The 26,415-nt window shown below is 54.9% G+C and overlaps 2 protein-coding genes across 22 annotated transcripts in view; both read left to right on the top strand.

Moving 5' to 3' along the window:
* The window catches only part of LOC100406158 (intraflagellar transport protein 122 homolog), a 79,395-nt gene extending 71,627 nt beyond the window's left edge, over window positions 1-7,768 (top strand). For 12 of the 21 annotated variants that reach the window (XM_078351780.1, XM_078351779.1, XM_078351778.1 and 9 more), the window contains 6 exons: window positions 1,735-1,900; window positions 2,796-2,907; window positions 4,674-4,799; window positions 6,276-6,355; window positions 6,731-6,895; window positions 7,323-7,768. In XM_078351780.1, the coding sequence (XP_078207906.1) occupies window positions 1,735-1,900; window positions 2,796-2,907; window positions 4,674-4,799; window positions 6,276-6,355; window positions 6,731-6,895; window positions 7,323-7,412 (739 nt within the window). In that variant the 3' untranslated portion in view covers window positions 7,413-7,768. Of the gene's footprint in view, window positions 1-1,734; window positions 1,901-2,723; window positions 2,908-4,673; window positions 4,800-6,275; window positions 6,356-6,730; window positions 6,896-7,322 lie in introns of all 21 variants that reach the window. The other 9 variants (XM_078351777.1, XM_078351776.1, XM_078351774.1 and 6 more) reach the window with 4 other exon arrangements.
* An 8,044-nt stretch (window positions 7,769-15,812) lies between these two features.
* RHO (rhodopsin) lies at window positions 15,813-22,400 on the top strand. Its single transcript, XM_008982215.5, has 5 exons — window positions 15,813-16,275; window positions 18,048-18,216; window positions 19,408-19,573; window positions 19,683-19,922; window positions 20,750-22,400. The coding sequence occupies exons 1-5, from the start codon at window positions 15,915-15,917 to the stop codon at window positions 20,858-20,860; spliced, it is 1,047 nt and encodes a 348-aa protein (XP_008980463.2). The 5' UTR covers window positions 15,813-15,914; the 3' UTR covers window positions 20,861-22,400.
* The last annotated feature ends 4,015 nt before the right edge of the window (window positions 22,401-26,415 follow it).

Below are 26,415 nucleotides of genomic sequence, written 5' to 3'. Positions count from 1 at the left end.
GCCCAGCAATAGATCTCTGGCCAATACACTGTCCCAATCCCTCCTAGAACTCACAGATGAGAGAGTGATTGTAATGGAAGAAGCACCAGGCCTTTGGGCTTGGAATCTTGGGCACTTCCCCAGACTGGGGAGCAGGGAGCGTTTGTTCAGCCCAGGTGTACAGAGCAGCTGCTGTGCCCTAATCCCCAGGCCAGGTACCAGGTGACAAAGCTGCCATCAAGGGTGGAGGTTGTTAGAGCCTGGTCCGGTGGATGTGTGCTGTGTCTCAGGGTGCAATGAGGCTGAGGTCAGGGCCGTGCTCAGGGAAGGGTACCTGGAAAAGGTGCTGTCCGTCATACAGGCCAAGGCAGCCAGGGAAGATGGCCAAATCGATGTTCCAGGGGAGAGCCCAGGATGTAGAGAGGCAAGCGAGGTGTGTGGGAGGAGGTGAGGGGCCCTGAGTGAGAAGGGCTGGAGAGGCAGCAGGGCCTGGGCCCTGAGGGCCTACCTTTGGGTTTGCCTCTCCTTCTATAGCCAGTGAGGGCCACAGTGGGGCCATAAACAGAATGGGGGCCTGAAGGGCCTGTGCAGTCAGATACTGGATCATTACCAGGCAGTAATCCAGATCTTTAAGGTCTTAGATGTCATTAGACATGATTGTCCCTGTTATTTTCTAAGCCTCACTGTACTCTCAGCTCTTTCCCAGCCCCAGCCCCGCCTGCCCGCTGTAAGGAAAACCCACTCCACTGGAGAAGGCCCAGAGCTGCTTGTTGTAAGAATTGGCTTCTCTGGGGGATTCCAGGCCCATCGTTTCCATTTCAGGGGAAACACCCCAAAATCAAGGGGTACCTTCCTGGAGTAATACCCCTGCTGCAGGCGTCTCCGTCTTGCCCCATAGGAGCAGTCAGGGCCATGCCTGTGGGGGCTGAGCACCTGTACCCACCGTTTCTAGCAAGTTCAGTTTGAGTCAACAGCTTGATGGAACCCCTGCACTAAGCCTCACCCTGTGCCATCCCCTGGGGACCTGGAAATGGTTCCTGACAGTCCCTGACTTTGAGGAGTCATGGTAGAGACATAGAAGGACATTCTCCACAGAACTGCTGAAGTGGACGGGGCTGCACTGTGGAGGGCAGGAGCAGGAGCACTGGGAGGGAGGTGGGGAGGAAGGGTAGGAGGGCCTGGGCACAGCTGGCATCGGAGGTGACCTGAGAGGGGAGCACAAAGGCTCGTCAGCCTCTGGCCAAGGAGCTTTGAGGCTGTGGCTCAGAAACCGCCCACAAGGCCTTCAGGGGGACGGGCAGGTAGAGGGATGCACCAGGGGCCTCAGTAGAGCAAGGGCTGAGGGTGGCTCCCCAGGGAGTCTGGGACCAGACCCCACCTGGCAGGGCCCAAGCAGAGTACCCTTGGTGCCAGGCGTCCTAGGAAGGCCTGGCTAGCAGGCTTGGTGAGGCAGGAAGAGCCATTTTGGCTTAGTCAGGGTACAAGACGAGCCATCAGCAGGCCCAGAGATGCTAAGCAAGGTTAAAGTATTAATGGAAACTCCACTGTCTTTATCTCTGGAAAAATCCCTGGGCCTTGCTGTCCGAGAAATACACTCACCTCTCACAAGTGCCCAGAGCCTTCCTCACGCCCTATCCTGTGCCCTCCTGGCACCAGCATGAGCTGTGTTCCAGCCTGGGGCTCACTCCAAAGATAGGCAGTCTCAGCTCCTGGGCCTGGTGCTGCCCCTGCTGTCCTTAACCCTGTTCATGGCAGGAAAATACTCTTCACCCTGGCCAAGCAGAGCAAGGCCCTGGGCGCGTACAGGCTGGCCCGACATGCCTATGACAAGCTGCGAGGCCTGTACATCCCTGCCAGATTCCAAAAGTCCATCGAGCTGGGTACCCTGACCATCCGTGCCAAGCCATTCCACGACAGTGAGGTGAGGACACAGCACCCTTGGACAGATGGCTTCTCCTCCTCTCCGCTGAGGCCATCTCATGACCACTTGCCTTGTTTGGGTTCTGTTTGAAGAGACAGGCTGCAGCTCCCTCCAGGCTCTGTGCCCTCAGCTCAAGCCTGGCCATGCCAGCTCCCCGGTGCTTCCCTGTCTACCTCGTGTTCTCCTTGCAGCCCACTGTGCACCAACCCCAGCCTGGCCTCCCTTGCTTCTTCCTTCCCCTAGGCAAGCTCTGCACCTCCGTGCCCAAGTGGCTCTGCCTTTACCCCAAGCCTGGCTGCAGGGCTGACCCTCACTCTAAAAACCCCTTCCCTTTCTGTGGTTCTCCAGCAAATCCACCCCATGTTCTCTGCAGCCCAGGTCTGTGCCCAGCCCCCTTCAACCCAGCCAGCTGCTTTCTTTCATAGACCTTCCCTCAAGCTCAGAGCAAGCACTTGCTTCAGACAGACTTGGGTTCACATCCCAGCTCCACCCTTTCCTACCTCTGTCTCCATCTTTCTGCACCTTGGTTTCCCCCTTTCCCGCAGGAAAGTAGTTGTGAGGCTAAATTAGTCAGCACAAGCCATGTGCTCTGCACGGTGCCTGGAGCCTGGTAAGTGGCTGGCCAATGGTGGCAAGTCACTTTCATTCCTGCCAGGGGAACAGTTCTGCTGAGTACTGTCTGTGGAGGTGTCTTGGGCAGGGGGCCCCAAGTGACAGGGCTTGGGGACTGGCAGGCCTTTCTCCTACTTCCCCATAGCATGGAGCCCCCAGGCCCAGTGCCCCCTCCCTGCCTGCCCACCTGGGTGGCCTTTCCTCTTGGCAGCCAGGCCCCAGGGGGAAGAGGACACATGCCTGCCCCAGCCTGGCCCCTCGGGAGTCCGTGGCTGTTTTGTAGGAACTGGTGCCCTTGTGCTACCGCTGCTCCACCAACAACCCGCTGCTCAACAACCTGGGCAACGTCTGCATCAACTGCCGCCAGCCCTTCGTCTTCTCTGCCTCTTCCTATGGTGAGACCCTGTGTCCTGGGCTTGTGGGCGGAGCAGCCTGTGGACAGCGAGGCTCACTCTACTGCTTGTGGGCCTCTTGACGTTGGGCAAGGCCCGAAGGCCTCTGAATGTCCCTGTTTGTGAAATGAGGACACTCTGACACCCACCTGCTTGACACAGAGTCACTGTCAGTGTTCCCAGAGATAGGACCCACTGCTGCCCAAAGCTGAAGCACCCACTCTGGGAATCTGGCACAAGGCTTTGCATAACGAAATGCCCTAGGACAAGAGGCCAATAGCTTTGCATTCAGACCGGGAGGCTGAGATGGGTTTTCAAGGCCCAACTCCTTTGATGTTGACAGGGGATCAGAAGCCTCTTCCCAGGAGCTGAACAGAGGCTACACACACATACAGAGAGACTGCCCCTGCACACACACAGAGACTACCCCTGCACACAGACTATCCCTACACACAAACACACACACAGACTATCCCTGCATACACACACACACAACCCCTGCACACACACACACAGACTACCCTTGCACACACACACACAGAGACTGCCCCTGCACACACACAGAGACTACCCCTGCACACACAGACTATCCCTGCACACAAACACACACACGACTATCCCTGCACACACACACACAGACTACCCTTGCACACACACACAGAGACTGCCCCTGCACACACACAGAGACTACCCCTGCACACACACAGAGACTACCCCTGCACACACAGACTATCCCTGCACACAAACACACACACGACTATCCCTGCACACACACACACAGACTACTCTTGCACACACACACAGAGACTACCCCTGTGCACACACACAGAGACTACTCCTGCACACACACACAATAGAGACTACCCCTGCACCCACACACAGACTACCCCTGGTCACACACACACAGAGACTACCCCTGCACACACACACACACAGTCTACCCCTACACACACACAAACACAGAGACTGCCCCTGCACACACAGACTTCCCCTGCTCTCACACACACACAGACACTACCCCTGCACACACACACACACACACACAGACTGCCCCTGCACACACACACAGACTGCCCCTGCACACACACAGACATTACCCCTGTACACACACAGACACTACCCCTGCACACGCACACACACAGACTGCCCCTGCACACACACACAGAGACTACCCCTGCATACACACAGACGCTACCCCTGCACATGCACACACGGAGACTGCCCCTGCACACACACACACACAGTCTACCCCTACACACACACACAGAGACTGCCCCTGCACACACACACAGAGACTGCCCCTGCACACACAGACTTCCCCTGCTCTCACACACACACACAGACACTACCCCTGCACACACACACACACACACACAGACTGCCCCTGCACACACACACAGACTGCCCCTGCACACACACAGACATTACCCCTGTACACACACAGACACTACCCCTGCACACACAGACACTACCCCTGCACACGCACACACACAGACTGCCCCTGCACACACACAGAGACTACCCCTGCATACACACAGACGCTACCCCTGCACATGCACACACGGAGACTGCCCCTGCACACACAAACTACCCTGGCACATACACACACAGACTACCCCTGCACACACACACAGACTACCCCTGCTGCCTCTTCTTGCTTTTGGAGAAGCTGCCAGTGGGTTGAGAATGAACTCTGTGGTCACCCCATCTGGCCAGTTGAAAAGTTCTTTGCAAGCTAGCTGCCTCAGCCCTTTCCCCATGCCCTCCAGATGTGCTACACCTGGTTGAGTTCTGCCTGGAGGAGGGGATCACTGATGAAGAAGCCATCTCTCTCATAGACCTGGAGGCACCGAGACCCAAGCGAGAGGACAGACAGCGGGAGACCATAAACAACAGTATTCATGCTCTTGGCCAGAACCTATGTGTGCAGCCATATGAGGGGCCTGGGGCCAGGCAGGAAGCAGGAGGACCCAGGCCCAGGGGATAGCAGGCCATGCTGAGCCTGGCCCTGTGTCCCTAGAGAGATTGGAGAGGCCCACATGGGATAGACAGGGATCAGAGGTGGGCAGAGAGCTGGCCAGGGCCTGAGGAGCCAGAGTGGCAAGTGGCACGTTGGTCTTCCCGTGTGGTTCTCCCACTCTCCCCTAGCCCCTAAAAGGCACTGGCTGTGCCTCCATGCATAGCTCCTACGTAGCTCACATGGGATATGATGTCAGTGTTGGCCCCTAGCTCTTCCACTCAGGTCACTTTTGCATGCAGGTAGCACAGTTCATGACTGACAGGCTGAACAAGTGAAGGGTGTGCAAAGAAGCCCTGAGGAGAGGCAGCTCCGTGGCCCAGCGCTCACTCCAGTTGGTCACAGGCTGGCTCTGCCTCTCTTGGCTGCACTGTCCTCTGGGGAGCTTCATTTTTTGGCAGCACCATGGTGCCCCTACAACATAGAGATGCTGGGAACCCCACATCCCCTAAGCCTCATCACCCCCAGAAATGGCCGGCTCTCCTCTCAGCTGTGGTAGTGACAGCCCCAGGGCATAGCTCAGCCTGCCCCTTTGGCCAGGAGGACACACTGTTGTCCAGGCCAGGCCACACTTGGAGGCTGGTTTCTTGCAGGGAACAGCACACACATGGCCTGGGGCCTCGCTCCCTCCCACTGGTTGAGTCTACAGGCATAGGGGCTGTGAGGCTGCCTTTCCTGCAGCTCCCATGTGCTGCATGCTGCCACTTCCAGGGGCCACACTGGGAGGAGGGAGGCTCAGAGAGAGCTTCCCATCTTGCTGAAGGAGAGACAGATCCTGCTCTGCCACCCAGGATCCCGCAGGTGCCACAGATGATGTGGGCTATGGTGTTGGCATGTGGGTGCTATGCCAACTCCAACTTGACACTAGCAGTCTCCATGCCCTGGGCCTCCCTTGGGGACCCCTGCTGGTCTCTGTCACCAGCTCCATCACTGTGGGAGAGGGGCGGTTTCTGGGGACCTCCAGGTGAGTCTGACCTGGCCTGGGGTCAGTAGGGGCTCACCCTGTCCACTCCATCACAAGTGCCCGCAGACCCCCCAGCAGCCGCTGAGTGTTTCTCCAGGATCCTTGGGCCCACCATCCCCCCCATGCCCACCCACAATGGCTCACAGGGCCTGCATGTGCTCCCCACAGGCCTTGGGAGCCATGGCACGCACGGCCTGCAAGAGGAATGGGTGAGGGCAACAGGGCCAGCAGAGTCCCTTCTCTACCTTCTCGGGCTGAGCCCCTATTGTTTCTCCACCCGGAAAACTGTTCCGCTGGCCTGGCTGATCTTGAGTCTTCACATGGGTGTAGGGTGGAGGCTAGGGTCTGTCTCCATCTCTTCTGATTCCATCCTTGACCAGACCCCTCCAGGCTCCCAGATTCTGCAGCTAGTGGAGACCAAGGATTCCATGGGAGATGAGGACCCGTTCACAGCTAAGCTGAGCTTTGAGGTGAGGGTGCCTCTCTGGGTGACCTGCAGGAGGGCAGCCTTCATCCCTTCTGTGCACATGGGGACCCTCAGCACAGTAACAGAAGAGGATTGGCCAGAACTTCCAGATGTGATGTCACGAGGGTGGGACAGGACCCCTTCCTTGTGGGGTGTGGGAGCCATGGCTGCCTCTGAGGGACCATGGGCAAGGGCACAGGTCTGTAGACAGGAAGGCAGCTTCAGTTCTGGTGGGAGGAGCTTGTCACTGTCGGGGTTACCTGGGATTAGGAAGGAGATCCTCCCTTGCCACTGGCAAAGATTCCAGGATCATAATCCACACAAATGTGTCACTGTGGCTGAGTGAAGACACTCTGCCTCCTTCCCGCCCACCCTGCAGCAGGGCGGCTCAGAGTTTGTGCCGGTGATGGTGAGCCGTCTGGTGCTGCGCTCCATGAGCCGCCGGGACGTTATCATCAAGCGCTGGCCCCCGCCCCTGAGGTGGCAGTACTTCCGCTCACTGCTGCCTGACGCCTCGATTACCATGTGCCCCTCCTGCTTCCAGGTAGGTGGCCACTCCAGCAGCTCACGTGTGCTTCTCTCAGCCACTTTTCCCTTACCCAGATGTCCCTCTGGGAGGCCTGGCCACTGGGAGGAGGAGCACATCCGCAGCTCCAAGTTGGGAAAGAGGCTTGGCTGTCCTCGCCCCTACTTGCATTCCATGTGCATCTGAAGTAGATTTCACCGGACCCTGTACTGTCCACACCCTCCCTAAATCCGGAAGGGCCAGCAACTGTATGTGCCCTTGACCTTCACTCAGAAAACAAGAAGCCCCACAGCCCCCTCCCATCTCCCCTTCCAATTCTCAAACAAAGATGCTACAGGTCTGTGTCCAGCCCTGACCACTGCCAAGTCCCCTCCCTTTGAGAGGCAGTCCCAGCCCCAGGCGTAGGACTGACGAGCACTAGGGCTTTGGCCTGATCTTCCCTCAGATGTTCCACTCTGAGGACTACGAGCTGCTGGTTCTTCAGCACGGCTGCTGCCCCTACTGCCGCAGGCGCAAGGACGACCCTGGCCCATGACCAGCACCCTGGGGACAGTCTGCACCGTCTGCCTGCCTTGCGATCTGCTGGACTTTGAAGGCGAATAAAGAGTTAAACTGTCAGAATGCATCTCTTACCCAGATGAAGTTTGTGTTTTGGGGGGGCCTTGTGTAACCACGGAATTCCTATTTATGGCATTTCATGCCTTGTAAATAGCACCAGGAGATGAGGAAGAGAATGTACATATATTTTCTAAGGAAAAAAATCTGTTGCTTTCAGAATGGCTTTGAGTTGTTCGTGGCAGCCTGCTGGAGTCCACAGATCTGTCAGGCCGTTAGCATGTACATTTTGCCAACAGATTGCCTCAATAATGACAAAAAGGCTTCTTATTTTCATCAGTGTCTGCATTTTAGCAAGTCTTCCTATTGTCTGGAACTTAATTTCCTTATGCAAAAGTGCACCTGTTTCTAATTTGATCTGAAAGGAACATTACATTTGTGTGCCCTTAACATTTAATCTAATAGAAATGGCAATATGGAAAGGGGTAGGGGAACGGGGTTTTTTTTGTTGTTGTTTATTTTGGTTTAATGAGGACCTGTCTTGACAAGAAAAAATACCTGGCTCCAAAGAAAATGACAGGACTTTTAAAAAAGGCTCCTGTTTGGTAGCCCAGTTAAGGCTCCTGTCTGGACCCTGGAGCCACCCTCTTCCGTCCACCTTCCCCAGCCCCACAGAGCAGCCCCAGCCCAGTGAAGACTCTTCCTTTTAGAACAGCTCCTTAAGCGGGTGGCTTCCATTTGAGAGTCCAGGACGCCAAGGTCCCTTCCCTCAGGCATCACTGGTGGCCGGTCCAGCAGCTTGTGGGCATGGAAGGGGCACATGCAGAAGCTGAAGAGAACTCACATTGGGGACATTTTCGGCACCAGCCACTTTCCATGCTATCTCAAGCCTCTCAGCAGCCCTGTGAAGAAAGGGTTATGATTTCCAATGAGGCTGGGGAGGGGGATGCCAGGGCCCAGGGTATGCCTTCAGCCCTGGGAGGGGCAGTCCATGGTTTGTCCAGCCCCGAGGCTCTGCCCTCTTCACCCCCACTCCACCTGCCAGAGGTGGGAAATGCAGTGCTTCATGAAGAGCCCAAGAATAGCCAAGCATAGGCAGGAGCGAGGGCAGGGCTGTCACGCCATGCTGAAACCCACCCTTCCCTCATGATGCAGTATTGATTCCTTACAGCCTGTCTGTGCAGGGGGCAGGGCAGGGCACATGTGCCCATTGGAGGGAGGCGGACACTGAGGCCCCAAGGGGAGTGGCTGCAGAGACCCCCAATGGGAAGTGTCAGAACCAGAGCCCCATCCCAGAGCCCCTGCCTCACCCCAGACCACCACTCCTCTCTGCCTCCTTCCAAATCTCTCTGGAGATGATGGAGGAAAATAAAGGAAGCCAGACAGTTGTGCCAACAGAACTCCTCCGTCGAGTGTCTAATTACTTACCATCATGCATGCGCTCTCTCACTAAACATTTATTAATGTGTTAGGATTTCCATTAGCGCATGACTTGAACTGAAATCATTTGCATATGGCTGGGAAAAAGAGGGGAGAAAGAGAAAACAGCTCCAGCTACCTAGCAGTCAATCACAGTGACAGATCAGATGGTCCCTGGCTGGAGGCAAGGGAGGGTTCCAGCCGAGACTCTCGCATCCCCTCAGCCGATGAACACAAAAATGAGTGTGCTATGCCGGGCTCTGCTGCCCCAGGAAGCTCAGCTCAAGAGGCCTGAGTGGGGCCCCTGTTTAGACAGATGCACTTTCTGTACATCATCCAAGGCTGCCTCTTATGCAGGTGATGACACTGAGCCTCAGTCACGTTCTTTTTCATTCAGCAACTATGCATTCAGCCAAGGCATATTTGGTTGCACGTGGGTGCAACCTTCACACATAAACCCTGTGTCTGGCTGCTCTTCTCTCTCAGCCTGGTCTGGGTCTGAACCAAGTCCAGTCTTTTCTCCAAGGCTCAGTTTCCCCATCTGTACAAAAGGGCCCCATCCAGCTCTGACTCTGAGGTTCCAGCCTCAGTTTACATCTGTGAACAGTGCTGGATGATGATCCTTTTGACCCCTCACATGCCTATGACAAGGAAGGCACTACAGGGACCTGGTGATGCCCACTGAACTAAGAGGACACTGAGGCCAGAGAGGAGCAGCTGCAGGAGGCTCACAGCGGGGCAGTGGTTCTGGCCTGTATATAGCCTGTAGTCCCAACTACTCGGGAGGCTGAGGTGGAAGGACCACTTGAGCCAAGGACAGGAATTCAAGGCTGCAGTAAGCTATGATTGCACCACTGCATGCCAGCCTGGGCAGCAGAGAAACATTCATCTCTAAAAAAACATTTAGATAAATGAGGTAATCACTGATGGTAATGACCTGGTAAAAACTGAACATGGCTGGGTCTGGTCATTCATAGCTGTAATGTCAGCACTTTGGGAGGCCAAGGCAGGAGGATCACTTGAGCTGAGAGATACCAGCTTAGATGATATAGAGAGTCACACACCATCTGGCTGGGACTGGTCCCGATCTGTCATCTCCCAAGTGCTCAAAATTGTACCCATGTTCTTGGAAGGAGGAAGCAAGGGAGAGGCGGACTGGGCGGCCTCGAGTGGATCTGACTCTAGACCCACCTCAGGCAATTGGGGGTTCCCGGGCCTCGGTTTTCCGTCTCTCCCTAGCAAGGCTGTGAAGCCAGGAGCCCCTGGTGGCTGTTGCACAGGTGGGCAGAGGCCCCTCCTCCAAGGTGACTGCTGTGTTTCTTCCCTAGCTTGGAGTCTGTGTGCCCATGGCAGAGGCCACCACTGGGCAGGGTGCTTACGCTGGACCTCCCTGATTCTCCCCATGCAGATCCAGAACACTGGCCTGGAATGGAGACCTCGTCATGGCCCTCCCTGCTTACCACTCGCAGTGGCTGCCTATGCCATTCAGCCAATACCCAGACCCCTAGGCCTGCCTTCTGTCCCTGCCGGGCCACCCTAAGGGGACCAGCACCTCCATACCCAGCTGGTCCTCCTGCTTGCCCTGTTTGGGGGGCTCTTTTGAGGTCAGCCGCTCTGGGGAGCTTCCCAGGGACCCTCCTGGTCCAGCTTTTTCTCCTCTGGGCTCCCACGGCCCTGGGACTGGGAGAAAACTCTCATCTCTCATGGTTAGTTGCCTCTGTCAGTGCCTCCTAAAACTGCAAGCTCCTTGAGAGCAGGGACTGTGTAGGATCCATCTCAGTATCCCCAGGGCCCAGGCCAGGGCCTGGCACATAGGAGTTTGGCAAATCCTAGGGTAGGAGGGGAAGAGGAAGGAAGGAAGGAGAACTGGTCTTTATCCCTCCCTTATTGCCCCACTCTCAGCGCTGTCAAAGACCTCACGTAGCCTCGACGCAGCCAGGTGGGGCTGAGTCATGTGGGGGACCAGAAGAAAGAAAGCCAAGGAAGAAGAGGAGGAGAAGGATGCTGACCTAGCAGCTCCTCTCACAGCAGTTCCTCTCCTGCGGAGGCTGAAGAGCGATTTGTGTGCTGCAAGCTAAGCCCCTAATCCTCCGAGGCAGAAGCAAAGCCTGCACCTGGGCTCCCAAAAGCTGGGACTTGGGTACCCAAGATGGCTACATCAACCTTCAGAGACAGTCACCCCCTAACTCCATGCCCCACAGCTCCTCACAGCTCTTCCCAAACCTGCTGAAAGGGAGGCAGAGGGCAATGGCTCAGAAAGCCCCCCACACTCCAGCTTGGCCAACACCCACACCATGGGTTTCTCTGGACTGCCTGACACAAGGTTTGGGTGCTGGCCAGGCCTGTGTTCAAATTCCAGCTCTGCAGAGGAACTTTGACCCTGTGTGCTCCAGATTCCTCAGTGGTCAGTGGGGAGTGAGACGCTCTTCACAGCGGGCAGGAGGAGTTGTCCATTCATTCGACAAATGTTTATTGAACACCTCCTGTGGGTTGTGAGCTCAGAGGCAGTGATGAACAGGCCAGGGTGGTCCTGCATTCTAGAAAGAGATGGGAGGTCAGTCAATAAGAAGACAAATGAGGCCAGGTACAGTGGCACACCTTTAGACCCAGTTACTCAGGAGGCTGAGGTAGGAGGATCACTTGAACCTAGGGCAGGAATTCAAGGCTGCGGTAAGCTATGATTGTATCCCTGCATTCCAGCCTGGGCAACAGAGCAAGACTCATCTCTAAAAAACATTTAAAAATTACAGCCTCCCAAGTGGCTCCCAAGGCAGGAGGATCACTTGAGCCTGGGAGTTAGAGACCAGCTTGAACAATATACGGAGACCCCATCTCTACAAAAATGAAAATAAATTAGCGAGGCCAGGCATGGTGGCACAGGCCAATGGTCCTAGATATTCAGGGGTTGAAGTGGTGGACTGTTTGAGCCCAGGAGGTTGAGGCTGCAGTGAGCCAAGATTGTGCCACTGACATCCAACCCAAGTAACACGGCAATACCCTGTCTCAAAAAGGACAGGCCAGGAGCCACCGCACCTGGCCTATAACTCACACCACGCCTGTAACTCCAGCACTTTGGGAGGTCGAGGTGAATGGATTACTTGAGATCAGGAGTTAGAGACCAACCTGGCTAACATGGCAAAATCCTGTCTGTACTAAAAATATAAAAATTAGCCAGGTGTGGTGACACACGCCTGTCGTCCCAGCTACTTGGGAGGCTAAGGCAGGAGTTCCACTTGAACCTGGGAAGAGGAGGTTGCAGTGAGCTGAGATCACACCACTGCACTCCAGCCTGGGCAACAGAGCAAGACCCTGTCGCAAAACAACGACCAAACCTGGTGGGGGTGCCTGGTGTGTAAGATGGTCAGGGGCGGTCTCCCCAAGGACATGAGTGGAAACAGAGACCTGAAGGAGACTCAGGAAGAGATTAATACTGTCAGCAACAAACATATTGATCACTTACAAGCACTCTCAATAATCCTATTAGGTAGGTGCTCTTGTCATTCCCATTTTACAGAGTGGAGAACCAAAGCACACTCTCGGGAGGGTCGGGGAGCTGGCTGCACTCAGGCTGTGTAGCTTCAGTCCAGATGTAAGGGTGGGTGGAAAAGAGTCTTGCCTGATGAGGGAGAACAGTGAAACCAAGGCTGTAGGGTCCAGAGATTAGTAAGCCAGGCTCTCATGGGGAAAGCAAGTGACTTTTACTGTATAGCTGGGTGTGCCCCCCACCCCACACTGAGGCTCTCTTGTCCCAGCAAACTGAGGCCCAGAGAGGCGAAGCAAGACTACCGTGATAACTCAAAGACCAGCTAGAATCCAGCCTCCTCTCCTCAAGGCTTCCATTGCCCCACCCCAGGCCTGTGTCACTCAGTCCAGGGCCTTTCCATTACCCCAGCTAAACCTTTCTTTAGTTGTTTATACCATGGTGTGAATGGCTGGCTGGTCTTTCCTGAGAGCTGTGTTTGATGATGGGAGGGAGGAATAAGCAGGTTTGGGAAGCTGTTACCCTATGAAGCCAGGTTGGCTGTGCCGGTTATAGCCCAGGCTGTCGCTGATTTGTTACAGGACCTGAACAACCCTGCAGACCTAAGCCTCAGTCTTTTCATTTGCAAAATGAATGTAGCAGAGACGGTCAGAGTAGGTGACTTCAAATGACCCTTCCAGCTTACTGTGAGCCTGTTACCCTGAACAAAGAGCATTTTTTATTTAAAAAAAATTTCTTGGGCTGGGCACAGTGGCTCACGTATATAATTTCAGCACTTTGGGAGGCTGAGGAGGGTGGATCACTTGAGCCGGGAGTTCGAGACCAGCCTGGGCAACATAGTGAGACCCCATCTCTACAAAAAATACAAAAATTAGTGGTGTGCACTTGTGGTCCCAGCTACTCGGGAGGCTGAGGTGAGAGTATCTCATGAGGACAGGAAGCAGAGGCTGCAGTGGGCTATGATTGCGCCACTGTGCTCCAGCCTGAGTGACAGAGTGAGACCTTGTCTCAAAATTTTTTTTCTTTCTCAAGCTTTACAAATACAGAGCACTGCCATGTCAGTGATGGCTCTTATTTCCTCATCACCAGGACTCCATGAGATTGAGATTGTGAAACTCACAAGAGAGGAAACTGAGACAGAGAGCGGAAGAACTGGGATCATCAGGTCCATTCCCCCACTCACTCCCTCATTCAACAAATATTCAGGGAGCACCTTCTAGGTGCCAGGCTCTGGAGGCATGTCAGTGAACAAAACAGCCAACATCCCACCTCTTTCCACCACAGGCCAGGTGCCATGCTGGGCTCTGGGAACCCTGTTGTGAACAAGACAGACCCAGGCCCACCCTTGTGGACTCACGTTGCAGGCAGGGAGACCGGCACAAAACTCATGCACAGAACACAAAAGGCTTCATGCTGTCAGAAGCACCAGGCAACAGGCAAGGCGCCAAGGTGCTGCTAAGCTGTGTAGGGCAGGGGCTCAGCCCTTCCAGGGAGGGGCCGGGTGTGGGTCAGTCTTGACCCAAGGCATCCAGGACACCCTCCTTCTGGCCATGAGGGTCCACATCAGAATCAAACTCCCACCTTAACCTCATTAGCGTTGGGCATAATCACCAGGCCAAACACCTTAAACTCCAGGAGGTCCCATCCCACCCGCCCTGCCTCAGCACTGCCACGTGTGCCAAGCCCTGTTAGACCCAACACTGCCCAGGCCAGGCAGGGGGCTAGAGCCCAGGTGGGCTGCAGGGAAGGGGGCACCCTTCTGAACAGACAGATCTAGGAATCCTGGGTGAGAGAGAGATTAAGGGACACTTTCCTGGCCTCAGGGCTCTGCACTCGCAGGGGTCCCTCTGCCCGGATGACCTTCCCCTGAAGCTTCCGCCTGTTGTTCCGGCTCTCCACTCAAGCTCCAGCTTCTCAGAGAAGCCTCCTGTGTTGGGAGTGGCTGTGACTGAACTGTCCTCACTCTTACTCGCTCCATTATTCTTTTGTGGTCCCTGTGTCCCCACCCCCACAGAAACACTGGCTTCTTATGGGGAAGGGAGCTTGCTCTTTTGTGTCCCCCGAGTGGAGACTCAGGGGGGACACAAGCACCTTGTCTGGGCCACAGTAGGTGCTCAGTACACATGCTGGCTGGACGGTGGTCACTGAGTGTTCGAACATCAGGCACTCTCAGCACCTGCACAGGCCACCCTGGCCACCCCACTTCATTCCTAGGAGGTGACATCGTGTTCCTTGGATAGCTTGAAGAGGGAGATCTACCTCCATTTGCCCCCAGGCCATCTGCCCCCAAGGCTCTGACTACTTTCTTTCCCACAGTGCATCCTGCTGTCCTGGAACCAGCCCTCATGGGGCCACCTGGCACATGGCATCTGAGACCCTCGTGGTTGACCAGACCTTCCCTAACAGGACCCTGTCTGCTGCCTCCAGGATGGGCCTCCCCTTCAGACTGGAGTCCCTGAGGGGCTCTGTCTCTCCCCTGCTCTGGTAGCCCCCTCCATCCTCCCTCCCTCCACTTTAGCTTTGGAGACATTTGAGTCACCTTTCTACCCCAGAGATCTGCCCAAGCCACTGCCCACTTCCCTCTGGATAAAGCCATGTTACTCGACTTGCTGTTCAAGACCCATCACAACTGCCCCCAGCCCGGGTCTTCCTCACCCGGCCACCTGGCAAACTGCTCCTTCTCCCAAAGGCCCAAACATGGCCTCCTGGGCTGCATTCCCCCAGGCAGTCAGACCCATCTCCACAACCTCACAGACACCCTGGGCGGAATCTGCTTCTTCCCAGTTCTGAGTCCTCCTCAGCCCCTGAGCTACTCTGGGCAGGTCTGTTTCTTTTCCATCTTTGTATTCCCAGGGGCCCACAGATAAATGTTTAATGAACAAACTCACAGAGTGAATTCCAATTCCATGCAACAATGATTGGGCTTCTGGGCCCCAGGCCATCTGTCTGGCACCAGGAACGGAAGCTGGAAGATGCAACCCCTGCCCTCGTGGAGCTCCTCTTGCAGGAGGAGTGTGGGGACTGGATGTGCCCAGAGGGAACAAACAGGTTAGGGGCTGTATAACGAGATGAGAGACTGGGAGAATAAACCCAAGAGCCTCTAGCTGTCCAGAAACTCTCAGTCCAGTCCAGACAAAGATCCGAAGTCAGCTCATATTAAGCCAGGAAAAATGGCACAGAGGCCCATGGTCCCCATTTCAGACCAAGGCCACCAGACTGAGTTGGGACCTTGGGACAGACAAGTCACATAGAAGTTAGGGGCCTTCTCCTCCCTTGCCCAAGGTCCTGAGTACCTCCCCTCCCTGACCTCAGGCTTCCTCCTGGTGTCACCTTGGACCTCTGGGAAGCCAATTAGGCCCTCCATTTCTGCAGCGGGGATTAATATGATTATGAACACCCCAATCTCTCAGATGCTGATTCAGCCAGGAGCTTAGGAGGGGGAGGTCACTTTATAAGGGTCTGCGGGGGGTGGGGGGGGTCAGAGCCCGGAGTCATCCAGCCGGAGCCCTGAGTGGCTGAGCTCAGGCCTTTGCAGCATTCTTGGGTGGGAGCAGCCGTGGGGCAACCACAAGGGCCACAGTCATGAATGGCACTGAAGGCCCTAACTTCTACGTGCCCTTCTCCAACGCGACGGGCGTGGTGCGCAGCCCCTTCGAGTACCCTCAGTACTACCTGGCAGAGCCATGGCAGTTCTCCATGCTGGCCGCCTACATGTTCCTGCTGATTGTGCTGGGCTTCCCCATCAACTTCCTCACGCTCTACGTCACCGTCCAGCACAAGAAGCTGCGCACGCCTCTCAACTACATCCTGCTCAACCTGGCCGTGGCTGACCTCTTCATGGTCTTCGGTGGCTTCACCACCACTCTCTACACCTCTCTGCATGGATACTTCATCTTCGGGCCCACAGGATGCAATGCGGAGGGCTTCTTTGCCACCCTGGGCGGTATGAGCCGGGTGCGGGTGGGGTGTGCAGGAGCCCGGGAGCATGGAGGGGTCTGGGACAGTCCCAGGCTTGGCGGTGGTGGCTGAGAGGACTTCTCTCTTCTCCTCTCCTGTCAGCATTATCTGAAGCCCTCATATATTCAGTCAACAAACACCGTTTCGTGGTGATATCTGGGCAATTTGTGCAGGGCTGGCACTGAACACTGCCTTGATCTTATTTGGAGCAAGGCGCTCGTCTCATTTCACAGCAAGGAAACTGAGCTGAGGCTCAAAGAAGTCGAGCGCCCTGCTGGGGGTCACACAGGGATGGAGCTGAGTTTGAAGCTCGCATCTGTGTTGCTCCTTGGGCCATGTTCGGAACACCAAGCCTCTGTTTCCCTCGGAGCAGCTGGGCTGGGTCAGACCCAGGCTGGGCACCAAGGGGAGAGCTGGGCAAGCCAGACACCTCCTTTCTGGGGGCCCCAGCCCGGGGCAGGAAGCGGATTCTCCATCCTCCGGTCATTGGGTCTTCCCTGTGCTGGGCGTTGGGCCGGTCCCCTCTGGCATCCTCTGCCTCTCCTCCCAGCCTCCTGTCCTTGGGTGCCCCTCCAGCCTCCCTGCCGTGCTCCTGGGCTCCTGGTGTTAAGAGCTGCACGCCGCCCCTCTGAAGCAACTCCTTTCACAGGTGATATGTGGCTGTGAAAGATGCTTTAGAATAATGTTTTGCTTTTAACAGGAAAATAAACGGGGGTGCTGCAGAGATAACAGATCTCACTTAACAGAGGGGAAAACTGAGGCAGGAGAGGGGAAGAGACTAATTTTGGGATGTGGCTGGGCAGCAGCAAGAGCCTAGGTCTTGGCACTGATCCAGGAATGTGTCCGCTGAGATGCAGGAGGAGACACTCATGGCAGCCATTGCAAAGCCAGGGTGACAGGGAGAGCTTAGCGCCAGCCACAAGCGTGGCTCTGCCAGCCTTGCCCCCTGGCCCCATGTCCAGGCAGCATCCTTGGCCCCACTCTCAGGGACTCTCTGGCCATTGTTGGGTGTTTAGTACATTCAATAATCAGAGATCGCCCAGTTCTGGCCAGAAGGTGGGGGTGCCACAAAGGGTGATTTTCCTCTGCAGGGTCAGTCCCAGTTTATAATTATCGTCCCATTCACTGTCAGGAGTGGTTGGTAAACTATATGGCCACTCTCCCTGTGGAACTTCGTGGGGTGGTGAGCAGGGCAGATGTCTGAATGCCATCGTTTCCTTCTTCTTCCTCTGTGCAAAACATTGCCTGATGCTTCATGGTTCCTAGGAGAGGGTCCCACATGCCCTGCATTATTTCATCTCCCGAGAGGGGAGAGGGAGGAAGGACCCCAACTCTGGGTTTCAGCCACCTCTGCATTCCTTCCCAACAAGGAACTCTGCCTCACACTTAAATGCATTCTTCTGTTAAAACACACACACACACACACACACACACACACACACACACACACCCCACCCTACCGGGTTCCCAGTCCAGTCATGACCTACTGATCTGATTCGTGTCTCTCATGCATCCAGAGCTCTAAGCAAATAACTTCCCCCATTCACTGAGTTTCTTTGCCCAGCTCCCCTCAGTGTGGGGTCCCTCTGCCCCTTCCTCCTCCTCCCAGTATCAAGCTCTCTCCTTCCTCAAGGGCTCTTCAGGGCCCTCTCTCGCTCCAGGTTGCTTTCCTAGCTACCCTCTCCTTGTCTAGGGGTAGTGCGCCCTCCTTAGACAGGCAGTGGGGTCAATGCTGACCGCCTGCTGGCTGCCTTGCAGGTGAAATTGCCCTGTGGTCCTTGGTGGTCCTGGCCATCGAGCGGTATGTGGTGGTGTGTAAGCCCATGAGCAACTTCCGCTTCGGGGAGAACCATGCCATCATGGGCGTTGCCTTCACCTGGGTCATGGCCCTGGCCTGCGCCGCACCGCCCCTCGCCGGCTGGTCCAGGTAATGGCATTGGGCAGAAGGGAAGGGGCTCCAGGGGCTCTCTGTAGGGTCCTCCAGTCAGGACTCAAACACAGTGCTGTCTGGTTCCAGACACTGACCTTGTAATGTCTTCTGGCCCAAATGCCCACCCAGGGTAGGGTGTAGGACAGAAGGAGGAACAGACTCTAAAGCTGCTGAAGGGCTGGTCCCACCTCCTGAGCTCCAAGTCAAAGAGAATCCAAGACATCCCAAGCCTTCACCTTGGCTGTGCCCCTAATCCTCAGCTAAGCCAGGCGCAAATTCCAATCCTCTTTGGTCTAGTGCCCCGGGAGCAGCCCCCTCTAACCTTGGGCCTCAGCAGTGGGGGAGGCCACGCCTTCCTAGTGCAGGTGGCCATATTGTGGCCCCTGGGAACTGGGTCCCATTTGGCCTCTAGGCAATTCCAAATGGGGCTGAGATGAGACACAGCGGGGACGGTGGTTTGGACATCAGGACTGGTGACTGGTCCCCAGAGGCCTCGTGTCCCTCTGCCTCCAGAAAATTCCCACTCTCACTTCCCTTTTCTCCTCAGACTGGCTAGGGTCCATTTCTTACCCCTTGCTGAATCTCAGCCCACCCCCTGGACTTTTTCCCCATCTTCTCCAGTCTGGCCTAGTTCCATCCTCTGGAATCACAGCCATTGGACGCTCTGGGTTTCCTGAGGCCATTTCACTGCCACCAACATCAGGAACCATTGCCACGTCCTAACCATGTGCCCTGGGAGCCTCTTGTTTCCAGAAGCTGCACAGAGATCCCTTAGATACCCTGTGTGTCTGTCTTTGGCCTGGAAAATACTCTCACCCTGGTGCTAGTTTGTACAAACTGCCGCAAATACAGAGCCTGAGGGCTCTCCCCTCGTCCTCACCAACCTCTGCCTGGCATAGCCTGAGGCTCAGCAGGCAGCGGATGCTGAGGCAGGGCACGCAGGGAGAGGCTAGGTCATGTCATCTGGTACCGCAGCCACCAAACAATGAAGCGACACTGATTCCACAAGGTGCATCTGCATCCCCACCGGATGCAGTCCATCCTGTCACCCAGCCACGCAGACCTTTATGATCCCCTTTCCAGGGAGGGAACAGGAAGCCCCAGAGAGGGCCAGTGCTTGGCAGGCACCTTGGCCGGGGCCATTCCCAAGTCCCTCACAGGCAAGGTCTCCCTACCTGCCTGTCTCAGGTACATCCCTGAGGGCCTGCAGTGCTCATGTGGAATCGACTACTACACGCTCAAGCCGGAGGTCAACAACGAGTCCTTTGTCATCTACATGTTCGTGGTCCACTTCACCATCCCCATGATTGTCATCTTCTTCTGCTATGGGCAGCTTGTCTTCACCGTCAAGGAGGTACGGGCTGGGGGTGGGTGGCCTCTGAGCGTCCAGCCCCCAACGCACATCTACAGCTCCTGCTCCTCGGAGGAGCCATGGTCTGGACCCGGGTCCCGTGTCCCTGCAGGCCGCCGCCCAGCAGCAGGAGTCGGCCACCACACAGAAGGCGGAGAAGGAGGTCACCCGGATGGTCATCATCATGGTCATCGCTTTCCTGATCTGCTGGGTGCCCTATGCCAGCGTGGCATTCTACATCTTCACACACCAGGGCTCCAACTTCGGTCCCATCTTCATGACCATCCCAGCGTTCTTCGCCAAGAGCGCCGCCATCTACAACCCTGTCATCTATATCATGATGAACAAGCAGGTGCCTACTGCGGGTGGGAGGGCCCCAGTGCCCCAGGCCACGGGCACTGCCTGCTAAGGATAAGCTATGTGCCAGGGCAGGGGAGGGGGCTCCATCAGGGCTACTGGCAGTGGGGCTCACGGGTCAGCAGTGTCAATGGGGAGCGTGTGAGAAATGCAGGTTCCTGGACCCCACCCAGACCTGCTGAATCTCAGGGTGGGCCCAGGAACCTGCATCACCAGCAAGCCCTCCAGGTGCCTCGGATCCTCACTCAGGTGTCAGAAGCTCCAGTCCAGATGGTTCTGGAAGCCTGATGTCAACGTCAGCAGGTCCCAGGCCGAGAATGGGATGGGCCAGTCTCCATAAAGCTGAATAAGGAGCTAAAAAATCTTATTCTGAAGGGTAAAGGGATAAGGCAGTCCCATAACAAAGAGCAAGTGGTTTCCCCGAGGAACCCAGAAGGGGGGAAACAGTCTCTGAAGTCAGCTCTGCCATTTTCCAGCTTGTGGCGCTGGGCAAGTCAGTTCCCCTCTCTGGGCCTTGGTTTCCTCATCCATAGAAAGGGCAAAACACCAAACTCTCAGATTACAGGAGAGAATTTGCAGCACACCCTTGGCACGCAGAGGGCACCATGAAATGTTGAGGGTGATGCAGTCCCCTATTGCTCGGTCCCTGGCATCTCTACGGGTGGGGAGTGTCTGCTTAGCAAGTTCCCTCCAGGAGGCCGGATTTGAGTGGAACTGTGAGGGGCACAAGCCGGGAAAGGGTTGGGGCAAACCTCACCAACGTGCCAGTTCCAAGCGCACTGTGGGCAGCCCCGGTCCTAACTCAGGCCTCTTGCCTTTCAGTTCCGGAACTGCATGCTCACCACCATCTGCTGCGGCAAGAACCCACTGGGTGACGATGAGGCCTCCGCCACCGTGTCCAAGACGGAGACCAGCCAGGTGGCCCCGGCCTAAGACCTGCCAAGGACTCTGTGGCTGACCGTAGGCGTCTCCCATCCCCCACACTCTCCCCCAGCCACAGCCATCCCACCAGGAGCAGCGACTGTGCAGAATGAACGAAGTCACATAGGCTCCTTAATTTTTTTTTTTTTTTGAGAAATAATTCATGAGAGAAAAATGAGGTTTCTCACTCACCCGGGATGGCCTGAGAAGGGACATCCACGAAAACCTACTGATCTGGAGTCCCAGGTTCCCCAAGGCCAGTGGGATCTGTGCCCCTTCTCCTCCCAACTCATCTTTCAGGAACACGAGGGAAATCTTGCTTTCTGGAAAAATGTCCCAGTTTAGGGCTAAGTGTCTTGCACACAATGGAGCACACATAGGTGCTTAATAAATGCTAGATGGATGCAGGAAGGAATGGAGGAATGAATGAAGGAATGAATGGGAAGGGAGAACGTATCTGTCCTCTCAGACCCTCTTAGCAGCAGCAGCTCACACTTGGCTCATGATTTGGAGCAGTTGTTCTTCCCTCCCTGGGCCTCACTTTCTTCCCCTATGAAATGGAAATCCCACATCTCTGGTCCTGCCGACTTGCAGCTACTGAGAAGACCAAATGAGGGGCGTGTGTGTGTGTGTGTGTGTGTGTGTGTGTGTGTGTGTGTGTGTATGTGCGTGTGCTGCGTGTGCGTGTCCATGTGTGTGTTTAAGCACTTTGTAAATAGCAAGAAGCCGTACAGATGCTAGTTAACGTTGTGAATAACATCAATTAATGTAACTTGTTAATTATTATTAACAGGTAATTATGATCATTACCTCCTGATAGTGAACATTCTGAGATTGGGCATCAGAGGATGGGGTTTCAACCAGCCTTGGGGCGGATTTAAAATGAGTTAGGCCTCGAGGCCAGACCAGGGCTGGAGGTTGAGCTGCAGGCAGGGACAGTCACAGGAATGTAGAATGTAGTCATCAGACCTGAAAAACATTGGGGGAGAGGGGCAGTGAAGGCCAAGGTCCCAATGAGGGTGAGATTGGGCCTGGGGTCTCACCCCTAGGGTAGAACCCCAGACCCCATGCCTCCCCTTCTCAGTGTGGCCTATGGAGAGACAGGCCTTTCTCTCAGCCTCTGGAAGCTACCTGCCCTTTTGCCCCAGCACCTGAGTCCCAGCATCAAGAGCATGGAGTCTTTAGAAGCCATGCTCACCCGTCCACATTTAATGAAGAGCTGAGTCCCTGACGTCATCCTTATCTCGAAGAGCTTAGAAACAAAGAGTGGGATATTCCACCTGGCCCACCTTCCCTGGGGATGTTCATGAGCCCCAGTTTCCAGTTTCCCTTGCCAGACAAGCCCATCTGCAGCAGTTGCTAGTCCATTCTCCATTCTGGAGAGTCTGCTCCAAAAAGCTGGCCACATCTCTGAGGTGTCAGAATTGACCTCCCTCAGTAGCTGCTCCCCCTTCTCCATATAAGCAAAGCCAGAAGCTCTAGCTTTACCCAGCTCTGCCTGGAGATGAAGGCAAATTGGGCCATTAAAGCTCAGCTCCTATGTTGGTATTAATGGTGGTGGTTTTTGTTGCTTTCAAACTCTTTATCCACAGGATAGATTGAAACTGCCAGCTTCCACCTGATCCCTGACCCTGGGATGGCTGGATTGAGCAATGGGCAAAGCCAAGCCGCACAGAGTCCCCAGGAGCTACAGGTAGAGCGAATAGTCCTGGGAATGGGAAAAACCCCAAATTTGGGTTCATAGAAACACAGGTGACCCACAAAACAGCAAACAAGTTTTGTCACCTCTCTGAGCTTCCTTATCTGCAAAAGAGGATGTTAAAACTGACCTTGGCTGGGCACAGTGGCTCATAACTGCAATCCCAGCACTTTGGGGAGGCTGAGGCGGGTGGATCACGAGTTCAGGAGTTCGAGACCAGCCTGACCAACATGATGAAACCCTGTCTCTACTAAAAATACAAAAATTAGCCAAGCATGGTGGCACATGCCTACAATACTAGCTACTCAGGAGGCTGAGGGCAGCAAATCCCTTGAACCCAGGAGGAGGAGGTTGCAGTGCGTCGAGATCCTGCCACTGTACTCTAGCCTGGGCCACAGAGCAAGACTCCATTTCAAAAAACAAACCTGGGGATTAGATGAGACTGTGGACTCTAAGTGGCCAGCCTACTGCCTGGCATGCAGCAGATGGGAGACTTTGGCAATACTGGGCCTCAGCTCAGAGCTGGCTTTACTCGAGACCCTTCCCAAAGGGGAACAGGATGGAGCTTATCTATCGCTCCCGAGAGTCACCCACTTCTCCAAGGTGAGAAAGGGGGCAGGAGCCTGAGATAGCAGATCCTCGGTGCCTTGGTGGGGCTGTAGCACATCATGCTGGGATCTCTGTCTGTGTCCTTCTTTACTCTGACTCACTAGGTTATATTAGTCAGGATACTTTTGGCTGCAAGTGATAGGAAATCCAACTCATTTGGGCTGAAGCTAAAGGGAGACGTTGTTGGCTCACATGAACAAAAAGCCCAGGGGGCTTCAGGCACGGCTGGATACCAATGCTCAGATGATGTGATCAACTGCTTCTCCCCTTCTTGCTACACCTCCCTGTGTTGACTTCATGCATAGGCTGACTGTTCCCAAAGGTGGAAGAAATGGTCCCCAGCAATTTGAGGCCCAGCAATTCCTGCAGAGAGCAGAGTTCTCTTTCCTGTTAGTTCCCGCAAGGTCACAGGTAGGGCTCTTATTGGCCAGATCTGGGTCACTTGATCACTTTTAAGCCTATCACCATGCCTGAGATGGGGATTAATTCTGTGATTGGCCAGGCCTAGGTCACCCGATCATACTTAACCCATTTATGCCTGCGGTCGCAATTTTTTGAATTTTTGCAGTTAGACCTTGGCGAGGACCTTGAGCAGTAGGATATAAATAACTCCCACATGCTTAGCCTTCCAATAATGGAACACTAGGCCTACATAGGTCTAACTGCACCACCATGGCTGGAATGGGGACTCATCCTCTGATTGGCCAGGCCTAGGTCACGTGCTCACCCTGAAGCCCAAGCAGGCAGGCTGAATGGGGAGAGGTAGGTTTCACCAAGGAAAGCCCAGGTGCTGTTACCTGAAGTAGGAGGGCAGGAGGCAGGGTGAGCAGAGCCAACATCGACCCAGAGGGGCTGGACTCTAAGTTGGTGCTGGCTGGGTGCATGGCCGGACCAGGCCTCTGTCCCTCCTCATCTCAAGGACATGAGGGAGAAGATTCCTATGGGGGGTGGTCCCAAAGGAATCTCACCCTTTGTTTTGGATGCGGTGTTGGGCCAGGGTGGTGGTGGGTAGGATAGTGGCATCTTAGCTGCCCTGACTTGCAGGCAGCCATCCCACTTTTTCTGAGAAATGGTACATTTTCCCTGTTCTCATGTCCAGAGGAAAATTTTACTCTAACACCAGAACATTCTCTGCTTTGTCCTGGTAGACAGGAAAGCCTCTACCCCCTTAATTTACACATGACTTGACCGCTGCTAGGTGGGCGCTTGCATACACAAAGAGAAGGAGCTGCTGCCTTAAGCTGCAGCAAGTGTGTCCCCACCTCATCTCCAGGCAGCCAGCAGATGTATGGAGTGCCTGTTGCGTACAATAGCAGCTCCATTCAACCAAACCTGAGCAAGCTGACCATGCCAGGATGCACTGGGGACTCGGAGATGAATTGGAAGTAGCAAGTCTCTAGGCTGTTACCTGGCCTGCCTCAGGGCCACAGAGCACTCTCACACCAAGGGAGACATGCACCCCTGAAAGCCTGATGGGTCCCCTAAGGAGATAGTGGGTGCCCTTCCCAGCTATGTGGCCTCAGGCCAAGTCAATCTGTCCTTCCTTCCTTCCCTCCTTTCCTCCCTCCCTCCCTCTCTCCCTCTCTTCCTCCTTCCTTCCCTCCTTCCCTCCCTCCCTCCCTCCCTCTCTCCCTCTCTCCCTCCTTCCTTCCTTCCTTCCTTCCTTCCTTCCTTCCTTCCTTCTTTCCTTCCTTCCTTCCTTCCTTCCTTCCTTCCTTCCTTCCTTCCTTCCTTCCTTCCTTCCTTCCTTCCTTCCTTCCGTCCCTCTCTCCCTCCCTCCCGCCCTCCTTCCCTCCCTCCTTGCTACCTTCCTTCCTTCCTTCCTCCTTCTTCCTTTTCTTTCTTCTTTTTTGTTTTTTTTTTTTTTTGAGACAGGGTCTTGCTCTATTGCCTAGGCTGGTGTGCAGTGGTGGGATCTCGGCTCACTACAACCTCCACCTCCTGGGTTCAAGTGGTTTTCCTGCCTCAGCCTCCCAAGTAGCTGGGATTACAGGTGTGTACCAACCACACCCGGCTAATTTTTTTGTATTTTTAATAGAGACACGGTTTTGCCGTGTTGCCCAAGCTGATCTCCAACTCCTGGGCTCAAGTAATCCATCTGCTTTGGCCTCCCAAAGTGCTGGGATTACAGGCGTGAGCCACTGTCCCTGGCCTACAGACAATTTCTTTACCAACACAAAGGGTTTCCAGGCTGCAGACTAGGAAGTCAGGAAGATCGAATTGTAGGTCCTCTCTGAACTTCAGCTTCTCCATGTATAAATAAAATAGTGAATACAAAATATTTATATGGACGTCCAATGTGGCAGCTGTTACTATTTCTACCACCCTTTATACATTTATTGACTCAAAGTCGGGAAAGAAAAATCAAAAATGTCCTGATGTTACAGGGGCTGGAGTTACATGAAACAGACACCCTAACTGCTTCCAAAAGTTTGGAACTGTTATCCTCAGAACTGTAGGAAAGTTCACATGTAGGCCGACCCCATTCAGTGTTTCATAACTGCAACAAAGTTCTCAGCAGAAGCTACATTTCATGCAGGCCTCAGTAAAAAAAATCACAGAAGCTCACCAAGCGGCCGTCCTCCCCGTCCTCGCGCACAGTCTGATGCTCAGAATTACCATTTCCCTGTAAAAAGGCAATCCTCTAGAGGAATTTTTAGATCACGCAGCACATTTTAGAGCTTCTTCTCTTCGAACGCAAAACTCGATCCTGGCACAGCCGGGAGCAGGGTTTCGGATGAAGCTCGTGGGAATGTTTCTATCGCTGAGTGTTGCTCTACTTCTCAATTCTTGGAAGTGTCCCATAAATGTGATCAAAATTGCTGCCCCCATTTATGCCAGCTTCCATTTGCCTCTTTGCTTCGTCTCCTGCTCCAGAATGGTCCCAGAAGATGCTTTTCAGGCCTCCCTCTGCTCGGCCAAGCTGGGCTCAGCACTGGGACCTCCCAGCATCACAGCAATGGGTATTGTTGAGCAGTGACTGTGTGCCACGTGCTGCGCTGGGCACCAGGGATACCACCAGGAACAAGACAGATACGGCCCTGCCCCTCCCCCAGAGCGCAAGGGCTGGAGACATGGAAGGCAGAGCTGTGATTCAGAGCGCTTGAGGCTCCCCAGGAGCAAGGCTGGGCCTGGCAGTGCCCAGAGGAGGGGCCCCTAGCCTTCTAGGGTCCAGGGAAGGCTTTTCTGAAGAAGCGGCATCTACACTGAGACCAAAAGATGAGTGGGCAAGAGTCCAGAGCAGGGGGGCAGTCCTCAC

Source organism: Callithrix jacchus, chromosome 15 (genome assembly GCF_049354715.1).
Source record: "Callithrix jacchus isolate 240 chromosome 15, calJac240_pri, whole genome shotgun sequence".
NCBI lineage: Eukaryota > Metazoa > Chordata > Mammalia > Primates > Cebidae > Callithrix > Callithrix jacchus.
The sequence above is the reverse complement of the archived record's forward strand: the minus strand, read 5'-3'. Positions and strand labels throughout refer to the sequence as shown.